Below are 11647 nucleotides of genomic sequence, written 5' to 3'. Positions count from 1 at the left end.
ACAGTGATTTCAATTCAGTAATGCTTATAGTTATGATGGCAGAAAATATTCAAGGAAGCTACCACATATGCACCATGAGACGTACAACCCATCTCACCTGCTAGCGATCCAAACTATATACTCGCTAGTCCTGTACATCCGGTCAACAATAGTAGCTAGACTTCATATAAGATCTATTAAGACCCGCTTCATCACAACATGTTCCACCAGCACATCACCAATTCTATTTAGCCAAGGTTACAAATTCAGTACAAGATAGCTATGACTAAGACCTGCATTGTGAATCCATTGATATTCTCAGGTAGTAGAGCAGTTGACAGTCTCAACACTCACGAGCTCCATACTTGAGATACTATGAGTCCCATCTTCCAAATACCCCCGTTAGGAGGCAGTCCACACACCTCAGTATGGTACCAACACAACATACAAAGAACAACTATATTCGTCAAAACGACAAACCTATTTACAAAATGGCACACAAAAATTGTGAACAAGTTAATAGCAGCACGTTGTCACAAAACTATCATTCGGGCAAACCCTATCAAAAAGGCATACAAAAGATGAATTTCAATATGTACATTGGTCAGGAATTCAACAAAGATCCTCATAACTAACAGGATCAAGCTATGATTGGACCTGTAGCTCGACAAGATAAAAAAATGAAGTAAAGAAATGAAATCCTACACTAAAAATAGAATTGGTTAATACAATTTTGAATTCTAGCCACTGATGACGAGAGCAAGACCAATTCTGTCCAAGATCAACATGAATACAGCTAGGGCTGAGCACAGTTGAGTATTACGATGTTAAACAGTCAGAATAGAATGACTCTCAAATATTTACCGTTATTTTCACCTCCTGATCACGATGAGTTCATTAAGCTTTGTTCTGTTTTGGCCACAATAGAACTTAGAGGTTTAATTAGGCACTCACGGTGGGAGCAAATTCGAATGTATATTTATTGTTGACAAAAATTCTCTTAGCATCAAGGAGTTAGACTACAAAGTAACTCGAAAAGGACTACAAAGTAACTCGAAAAAATGACTTCAACCATCAAAACATACTCGACTCATATTCGATTACTAAAATTTTGGCGCCCAGGTCTACTGGCAGCAAATATCAAAACTTATATGGCAATATCTTTATCATGTTCAGTTATAACCGCCGAAGACTTCAGTTACTGACGTTTTGTATAAAAAATTACTCCCAAGGACATGAAAAAGACGGATGATTCAAATTTTGATGATTGCTGGGAATATGAAATGGTTGACATAAGCTGCGACGTAAAGAAAGATATTTACAGGCTACTGATTATGGCAGTGATGCAAGCGACGGCAGACCGAATAAAAAGTATATATACATAACACGAATGAAAGAACTCAATGCAAGCGCCAGTCTATTTCTCCATCTCCTTGACACTTTAACAATTCATTTGCCTTAGAAAAGTGTTTGCAACCAAAAAATCCTCTGTATGCAGACAGCGGTGAAGGGTGGACACAATTCAAGACATGATGGCGTTTCTAAACAAAAGTAAGCAATAAAGGTCTACAGACCAAGGAGTTTTTGGAAAGGATGTGTTATTTCAACAGCAATATTTCGAGTTGTAAATGTTTGACATAGATGCAATTCCGGGGTGGTGATTATTATTCACCGATTAGTTCCATTTCCATGGATTGTGAAGCAGATGAGTTATAAATTCTTCACTGAGCGTAATATTGGCAGTCTCCGCCACATAGAATATATTCAAATGGAGTTCTCAAACCCAATGGGGTCATTCTCATTACACACTATAGATCAGTAGTTCTAAACCTTTTTGTCCTCGCGGACCCCTTTTGGACCTTCACGGGCCTCTGCAGACCCCCACAAGTTTTGGTTCAAATTTAGCTCGATTACCGTGCAATGGTCATCTGTCCTGTGCAAATATAACCTGTAGGCTAGTGATAAACAGCGATAGAAATGACTTTTCTTGAACACGACTTATTTTACATAGCTAACTCTGCCGCTGAATTTCATAACATATGTGGTTGAATATGCCTATTAAGGTGTAAAGAATTTGGCATTGATAGCAACATATATGGCATCAAGCTCGAAAGACAGATTAATTACTGAACATATCACATCCACCCTTGGAAGTTATTTTTATCTACCAGCTGATCTTATTTGAGTTATTCTGGAATAGTATGGTTATGAATATCACAGGAGAATATGGATTCCGCGGCGAGGTTTCAATTCCTATATTTGCACAGTTTAGGAGAAAGACTACAGGAATTTCATTTCAAACGACTGTACCCTAATTTGCTGAGATTACCAACTTCAAATCAAAGCTGGTTTGCAAACATTTTGAAGCCAGCCCTACTACTTTATAATTTTTCCACAAACCCCAACAAAACTTCTCTACAGAGCTATGTGTTTGTATCAGTAGGCATAAGCGCGGACTTGCGAGGTTATGAGGTGGCGTAGCCACCTCGTCAACCATATTTACGAAGTGGCGGCTACCACGTACAAAGATGTTCAAACGTCCAAGTGATATGTGACCAGTAATTGATAATCAGGCGAATCGATGCAACCTGATTAGACGCCTGCGATTTCGATGCACGCGTGTGCTAGGCACGTTGCCACGGGGGTTTCGGGGGTCGAACCCCGCTATTTGAAATGTGAACCCAGTCATTTTGAAATGAACATGATCATTCTAACTAATATTCAGTTGCAATTGAATAATTGTGTTATCAGTGTTCCGCGTGGCCGAATAGCGTGAAGCATGTTGTCGATTAGCGAGATGAGTCTGTGATGGTCTCCCGCGGAGATGGACGCCAAATTAGGTCATTCATTCCCGTGCGACTTTGTCAAATACTGATGCATCACGAGATTCTCGGTGGCACAAATTCGTTTGAACAGGGAATCTTGCGATTGCTAGACGTACTCGTATCGAGAACAACAATATCGAATTTTAAACTAGGGGGCATTTGGTAGACGGTGGATTTCTATTGGTAAGATCGCGGGATGCGCCCTGAAGTGGAATTAATTCTAGACCAGGGGTGGCCAACTTGCGGCCGTAGAAGATATTTGAAGACATAGAAGATATTTGTGCGTCCGTCAACACGTAATTCAATTAGTATGTGTTGTCGGCCGTCGACATACAAATTGAATTTACGAATTGACTCCAGAATTTTTCAGAGATTTTAATTAAACTTGAAATATTCTTAGCGCAGGGCGCGATTTAATGATACTTCGCCAACGTAAATCGGGAAATGCACCATTGCCGCCAAAATCGCTGTTTTAATATCCAAACAATTTCCGCGATCCAAGCTACTCAAGCCAGAAACTGCAAGAGATAATCACTGATTGGCTGCGCGATTTCGCATTTGTAATCATCATTATTGTCTGCTTGAAACCTCATATTCGAGAGTTGTGGTGTGTTACTTGCAAACTTGCCAGGCCATTACGTAGTGAATAACATGAATAACGTATAACATTGATGCAACTCCAAATTCTGATTTTGGTTCGATGCATTCCGTCGGACGGACTGGTAGCGCAGTAGCACTTTAGAATGATCATACCGTTTTAAGATTCCATTTAATAACTCGACTGCATGGTTTGATATTAATGAGTGCAGGGCCGGTATTAAGACGTGACACGAATGGTTTAACGCTGTACGTACACTAGCAGCATGTAGTAAAGTGCGTTTTAGTACGACGGCATCATCGATCTGGAACAATTATGACAATTATGATGTCACAAGACTTCGCCACCTGGTAAGAAAATAACAGTCGGCGCCTATGTCAGTAGGCTATTGCCAATTGAGACGAATTGGCACGGTAGGATATCCCATCCCAGTGTCCCACATGGCCATTCTGTTGATGTGTCTCCGGAAGTTTCAGCAGTTATGCAGCAAACTTGCCTCGCGATTTCCCAAATTAGATTTTGCAAAGAGGTTTCGCGGACCCCTGAAAATGCTTCGCGGTCCCCCGGTTGAGAACCACTACTAATCCACTCCACGCAATCAAAACAGAATCACTGAATTGTGGTATGAACCTAATTTCAATACCAAGAAGGTTCAGAGAATTTTATAATCACTCAGTTGTCATATATTGGCATGCAATATACATCTGATACACCGAATATTCGGTCATCAACTCAACTCAGAACACAGTATAAGGTAAATGTGAGAATGAAGAAAGTACATGTGGAACAACTAGTAAAACGCAAGTTACCTTGTTGATGATTGATCCCTTTTTCTGAGCATACGATCCCCACAGCAAGAAGACAATGCCAGCACCACGATTGGTAATGTATTTGATGACGGCATTTGTGAACTGTTCCCAGCCTTTGTCTTTATGGGAATTAGCGTTGTGAGCACGTACGGTCAGGACTGAATTTAGCAAGAGCACACCTACGGTAAAAATTGCTGGTTACAGATTGGTGATGTACATAGAACAGCCTTAAAGCTACCTTGCTTGGCCCAATTTGTAAGATCTCCGTGACCAGGGTGTTGGAATCCGGGAATGTCAGAAGACAGTTCCTTGAACATGTTTTCGAGGGACGGTGGGGGCGGAACAGGCTTCTAAAGTTTGGATATACCATTATAGTAATTATAGTCAACTGCCATGCGAGCGGCATCAATGGTCATGGAAAATTATGAGTAAGATTGGAACCATAACAATAAACATAGATTTACTTTCACACTGAAGCACAGGCCGTGTGCCTGTTTTGGGCCATGATAGGGATCTTGTCCGAGGATAACCACTTTGACATCATTGATATTGAAGAAACCAGTCCAAGAGAAAACATCTTCAACAGGTGGATATATTTTGTTGCTTTTCCTCTCATTTTCTACAAACTTGGCAAGCTAAAAAGAGGCCGCATTTAGTTGTTCAAATGTTAAATAATACATACATTGCAATATTATACTTTAATGAAATAATCCTTTTGAAATTCTGATCGAAAAGCTGTGAACCATGACTCTCCCATTGAATTTAGACCGATTGCTTGCATGTAACTAAGTTTCAGGAGCTCTCCAGCACTTGGCTTGACATCATTAGCCTCAGATAAAGGCTTTTTCGCAGGTGTTTCGGACAAGCTTGCTTCCTGTAAATTATAGGATCATATGAAAAATAGAAACACATAGGATAGCACCATAACAAAAAAACAAACAAGAAACAGTACCCCAACAGACGTATCTGCAGTTCGTTTCATTCGAGCGTTCGCGTTCAGCGTTGCCGAAGAGCTTTTAAAGAAAGTCGATATTTTCCTTTGAACCGGCATGTGGATTGCGTTTATGTATGAGTACGTTGGTTGAGTGATACAAGCGGACTAGGCCCAATCCAGAATTCTTACCAGCTAGGCCATCCACACAGTGACGAGCCGTCCTACAGCGCGCTCTATAGCAACGCGATGGTGTAACCCTCCCTACCATTCACATTCACGTTCTGCAGTCTCAACCCCTCATTCAGTCAGTCAGTTGGGCACGTGCACCAGCTGCCGCCTCACGCTCACTTCCTCGAAACCAGTGAAGTCCGAAATGTGTTGCCATCAAAGGCAGTAAGACAAAGAACTTGGGTATTATGCATGATATTTTGTTGTGATAACATAGAATTCGTGAATCCCCTAATTATAATACAAGGTTGCAGTGTGTTCCACGGACTTGAATAACTCCTTCCTTATCTTCGTAAGGCTTTCGCTGGTATTTCAGCACCATAAGGTGGTAGCAGAGATCCAACTACAAATCGTCTATATTTGTTTACAAAACAAGGCGGGTTTGCTGACTTTATTTACGGGGAAGCTGGTGTGAAAGTTGTTAATTCGGCAGTGGCAGGCGGTTGCCAGTAAACTCGCCCCAGAGTAAATTCGGCCCAGGCAAATTCGGCCATTACATCAGTAAATTCGGCCCACCGAGAATATTGTATAATAATGTATTACCAACCGTCAACATGAATTAATTACATAATTATACTATTATTAAGTGATTGGGATGTCAGGGTATGCGTAGATCGCGTAATCACGGGAGATAGCGCGGATATTCACGGGGACCGAATTTACCGACGGCCGAATTCACCGGTCAATTCACTGGTTATTCGGTCAATTCTGCCCTTGGAGAATTTTTTATAAAAATGTATTATCAACTATTAATGTGAATTAATTTCATTATTATATTATTATCAAGTGATTTGGAGAACAGGGTATGCGTATAAATATATATATGTATGCCGATGTTTACGGGGCCGAATTTACCGACAGCCGAATTCAATCGGTATATTCGGCCCTCGGAGAACATTGTGTGAAATTGTATTACGAACTAATAATGTGTATTATATTACATAATTATAATATTATCAAGTGATTTGGAGGTTAGGGGTTAGGTTTAGGGTTAGGATTAGCGTTAGGGTTAGGTTAGGGTTAGGATTAGGGTTAGGTTAGGATTAGGCTTAGGATTAGGGTTAGGTTCAGGATTAGGGTTAGAGTTAGGTTAGGTTAGGTTAGGATTAGGGTTAGGTTAGGATTAGGGTTCAGGTTAGATAATGGTATTGTAACTGTTGTTGTTACTCTGGCCCTGGCCGAATTTACCGAGGGCCGAATCCACCGACGGCCGAATTCACCGACGGCCAAAGTGACCGAGGGCCGAATTCGACGGGCCGAATTTACTTTGGGGCGAGTTTACTGGCAACCGTGGCAGACATATCTCTACGTTTATTCTAGGATAAATTGGTCCGGTATGGATCGGGGCACGACGACATGAATACGAAATATAGGAAGTATGTAGAGTTTAAAAATATCAAAGCTTATCCATATCATATGAATACGAAATATAGGAAGTATGTAGAGTTTAAAAATATCAAAGCTTATCCATATCTTCACTGTAGAATGTGCCAATGTGGAATCAAAGTATAGCTAAGTATAGTATCAGTATAGTATAGTATCAAAGTATAGCCAGACTGTTTTGAGTCAAGTGTACCTGTTTGATGCTGGTGTGATCAGACTAGATGACCTTCACGGTCTTATCGATCATTCCTATCTAATACCGAATACTGTGCACGCATATTTTCTGTACCACCATCACTGCCGTTTGTTATGTATTTTGGTTCGATGAAAATAAAGACTCTCTCTCTCTAATGCCCATTTTTCAAATTTTGAGGTATATTTTTCAAAACTGTTCCGTAATATTTTCATTTATTCTGCCTTATCTTGGCCATGTTTATGCTTAATGTATTGTTTCAAAGTTAATCATGCCCAGGCTATGACCGAAAAAAAATGAAAACTTTACATAAACTTTACTCATGGACATAAGCTACTTTAATTCCAACTATGATATAGGCGCGGAAACAATCTCTCACCTGTTCGTTTATCTCCAAATTTTATTTGATAGCCCAACCGACGTCCACACCTACATATAGAACCAGATTCTCGATTCTCATCTCACTTGCTTCATTTTATTCATTGCTTGTTCATCATCACTTAGGCTACTTCTGTAGATCCAGAAGTTCTGGTACGATAATTAACTGTCGTATAGGTATGGATCCCTGGATCTTTTTCGGGAAAATTCGAAATACATTTAATCTCAACTGCGTATGGCCGGCACCGACTTTGATGACATTTTGTTATATCCGCCTACGATGTCATTTTTAACATTATCATCTCATCAAACTGTTTTTTCATGTTTTGATGATAAGAAATGAAATCTCTCTCTCTTCCATTATGTCAAGTGGTGCTACAAAATTTGCTTGGTCGTACTGTCATAGCGGTAAACATTGCATATTCGCTGGAAGAATAATCACATTCACATAAGCTTGAGCCTCGAAATAAGTAAAATATGAAATGTTGGTTTTTCATTTTCTATAGTTTATCAGTTCAGTTCAATGTTGTTGATACTAGGGTTGTGACCAAGTCACTAGGCTCCGAGTCACAAGTCAATCTCAGTTTTATAGTTTTAAGACGAGGCAAGTCGTGTCATTTTCAATTCACCACCAAGTCAAGTCCAAGTCTACGATCAAAGGGTCAAGTTCGAGTCATGAAATTATGACTCGAGTCAGAGTCCAAGTCATTGTGTTGGTTGCTCAGTTTCCAGTTAAAGTTGAACCCACTTTTTATAACTCTGTTTGATGATATCGAATGGTTCGCATTTATAATATACTAATCTTCCTCGCTTTTAGCAGTTTCCGGTCGCATTTTCAAGTACCAGTACCAATAGACGAAATCCCAATAATGTGGCCACTTTACTATTCTTCGAAATTACAATGAAATGTCGGTCTTCGCCGTCTGAGTCTCGAGTCATATGACTTGGTTCGAGTCATGCGCAATGACTCGAGTCCGAGTCGAGGTAATACACAGAATGACTCGAGTCATTTCTGTATTTTGAGAAAATGACTTGAGTCAAGTCGAGTCATCAGAATATCGTGACTCGAGTCGAGTCATGACTCAAATGATTACAACCCTGCCTAGTATATCAATTGATGAACTGTCTACACATATGTATCAAGTGAATACCGTATACTGTATGTTACAAATATACCACTAGTTGCAAATCATTTTTCTACTGACATTGTGATTGAAAGTGGGAAGATTTTAACAGCTTATACAATATGAAATCTGTACACTAAAGCAATGATCTGGTGATGAGTCTGTTTTATGATGGAAGTGAATGGTTCCGAACTATCATCAGTGAAGGCCATGAACATGGTTAAATCTCAATCTTCATTTCACTGCTCGTTGGATGAGATACTGGACAAGGCCTCTGCTGTCCAAGTGGATAGTAACACAACACAACCACAGGTATAAAAGTACGGTAATTCCAAATTGTATAAAAGTGTGTTTTTATGCTCCCTAATGCTAATTAGGAATACAGTTTGGCAGAGTGATCACTCTCAATGTTGGAGGAACTGCTTACATGACCAGTCTGGCAACATTGCGGAAGTATCCCGACTCTATGCTGGCAACAATGTTTAGCGGAAGGCACCGTCTTGTTACTGATAAAGAGGGAAGGTTGTTCACTAATGGTCTTGGCCTATCAAGTGATTATACTTACTTACGTTGGATGCATCGTATTCAGATTCTTCATTGATCGTAATGGAACGAACTTTGCGCACATTCTGAATTTCATACGGGATGACAAATTACCGCCCTTACCATATACGTTAGACGTACTCGAAGAAGCCCAGTATTACAATATTGTTCCTCTCATAAATGCATTGAGCACGACATGTCCCGTTGCAAGCAACAAAATAAAGAGACTGTTTCTGGACAAGGTTGGCAAGACACACTGCCTGTGAAGTTTATATTTCATAATCAACTGCTTTTCATGTACAGTACATAACGCATAGCTTGTACTATTTTTAAATTGGAGATGTGATGGCCATTGCTAGAACTCGAGTAAAAAATAGAGCGATCTAGAGTTTTGCTAAATGAACATAACAGTACCCAGTTTAGAGGTTTTCAACCTATGGGCAATGATGCTGTTTTCAGTGGGCCATAGAGCTTTTATGGTCTAGCTTACCTCAATCAATTCATGAAGACCTTTACGTTTGACAAATTCTGATAGTTGGTGCAAGTAGAAGTTCTTTGTTATTGAGCACTTCTGCTGTTTTCTCCATAGTTACCATATCCAATTGACCAGTAGCCTATATTCAAATTCATATTGAAATGAACCCGAATATCTTCGGCTGACAATCTTCAGGGGTAATCGTCAGCAACTAGTAGAGAATTGGAAAGAACATTGTATATCAGCAATCGTATCACAAAATATGACGTCACCACCAAATCCTTATTAGCAGAGGTGATAAAAGTAGTGAGCATTGCGACTGAAGTAGAACAAGAAGTAACGCCATGAATTTCTCAATTACAAGTAGAAGTAGTGATTTCCAAGACTTGCCAAAACTACTGCAAGTGGATGTAGAAAATGGAAGGTAATTAAGTAGTTTAGTAAAGTAGATTTGGTTGCGGGTTAGCATACTCTTGACAGTTGTTGATCGTTGGTGGCAACTTTCGAAATTGTAGGATGCATCTTCGCGACGCATAATGAAAATCCCTACAATCTTCGATAATATATTCAGCAGTTGCTGACTTACTGTGGTGGCTATTTCGAGCTGTTCTTTATGACCAGTGCATACAGGAAAGTGATGTTAACTCTCCTTAAAACTACTTTCTACTTTCTAAAATACGAAGTGTAGAAGTAATTATTATAAAAACACAACCACTTGAGTAAGTAGTGCAGGTAGGCAAAAATTACTTGAATGCTTTGAAAACGTAGTACTTTGTTACAGACCACCTTGCTCTGTATTGCAAATGGGAGCTGTCATGACACCAGTAATATCATTTAGGTACCCGAATATGATATCAAGGTCAACCTCCTGATTGAAAAAGCATTGAATGCTGCATGCGAGCAGCCAGATCGTGTGACGAAACTTCAAGTGTCGATATTTAAAGAAGATAGCTTTGAAAGCACAATGATACCACAGGTTGCTGAAGAGAGACATCTCTACAAAACTGAAGTTGATCACAGGTAATTACGCGCAGCTATCCACCACCTATATTTTTACGTTGTCTTGAAGGTGCCGAGTAACAAGTCAATCGTACTTTTATGGTTTTGACTCGAGTCATTTTAAATTCAGCACCTAGTCAACTCCGAGTTGGGGGCAAAGGTTCCAGTACGAGTCCAAGACTATTACTATTCACTATTACTTAACCTATCGAGTTCAAGTCAGATTCAAATCACTTTTTTGAAACTCTTCAGGTGATATTGACGGCCTCACATTCATAATATACACATTATTTTCACTCGGAACAAGTTTATTCGAACAGACAGATTCTGCGCTTATTTTTCAAGTATCGGCCTTGATACACGAGACTTGAATCAAATCATATAGAATGTCTCTAATCATATGATTTGATCGAGTGACTCAAGTCATTTTCCATTTTGAAGAAAATAACTCGAGTCAAGTCGAGTTGCCGAAAATTGCGACTTGAGTCTGCCTCATGGCCATCACAAATATTTCTGATATTCCCCACTGTGTAGGTGCAAGGCCGCATTGACTTTCGGACCTTGGTCGGCAACACCTGACGTCTATGATTTGCTTCACTGCATAAAAGAGGACATGGCAAAGCTTGGGTATCAGCTGGAGTGTCAGTGCATAGGGATATGTGACCAGCGGTTAACCGGACAGTACTACTGCAAACGTCCGATTTATGAATTTAAGTTCAAGTGGTGGTGATTGAGCAGTTTCTTTGACTTATTTCTTCCACTGTACAACTTCTCCAGAAATCAAGTGTGGATGTTATCTTTTTACATGGTTACAACTGTGATCAATGCAATACATTTTATTCTACTTTTCTTCATCATTCTGTTTGATCAATATTAGCAATCTGATGAAAATTATGGTTCTTGCACATCATAGCTTGCCAGTGTTTGTAATTGCAAAATTTGTAAAATTTAGCGTTGATTAGCACAAGTATTATCGCAATTACTTGCATATTTGATAGACGTTGAATTTGGCACCAAAAATTTGGAACAAAATGGCTTTGTATTAGTAAGGCATAGTTTCGCAACTGTTGATGATGGAGATGAATGGAATTCAAGAAAATCTAAATTCACTATTTTACTAATGAGATACATCCCATGCCAGAGAATCTCGGTATGGTAGGCATAATAGCGTGCAGTCTT

The 11647-nt window shown here is 39.6% G+C and overlaps 2 protein-coding genes across 2 annotated transcripts; one reads left to right on the top strand and one right to left on the bottom strand.

The window, feature by feature from the left end:
- Window positions 1–1256: 1256 nt before the first annotated feature.
- On the bottom strand, window positions 1257–5430 carry LOC145433652 (uracil-DNA glycosylase-like). Its single transcript, XM_080310807.1, has 6 exons — window positions 5164–5430; window positions 4909–5085; window positions 4676–4846; window positions 4450–4561; window positions 4212–4390; window positions 1257–1520 (listed from the first exon to the last, which is right to left on the bottom strand). The coding sequence occupies exons 1-6, from the start codon at window positions 5260–5262 to the stop codon at window positions 1380–1382; spliced, it is 879 nt and encodes a 292-aa protein (XP_080166933.1). The 5' UTR covers window positions 5263–5430; the 3' UTR covers window positions 1257–1379.
- Window positions 5431–7888: 2458 nt separating this feature from the next.
- On the top strand, window positions 7889–11325 carry LOC145433650 (BTB/POZ domain-containing protein KCTD7-like). Its single transcript, XM_080310804.1, has 5 exons — window positions 7889–8763; window positions 8837–8973; window positions 9041–9236; window positions 10308–10489; window positions 11003–11325. The coding sequence occupies exons 1-5, from the start codon at window positions 8620–8622 to the stop codon at window positions 11196–11198; spliced, it is 855 nt and encodes a 284-aa protein (XP_080166930.1). The 5' UTR covers window positions 7889–8619; the 3' UTR covers window positions 11199–11325.
- Window positions 11326–11647: the final 322 nt, after the last annotated feature.

Source organism: Botryllus schlosseri, chromosome 2, assembly GCF_051294905.1.
Source record: "Botryllus schlosseri isolate E-star chromosome 2, Bs_hap1, whole genome shotgun sequence".
In the NCBI taxonomy this organism is placed as follows: domain Eukaryota; kingdom Metazoa; phylum Chordata; class Ascidiacea; order Stolidobranchia; family Styelidae; genus Botryllus; species Botryllus schlosseri.
This window is presented reverse-complemented; position numbering and strand designations above follow the sequence as displayed.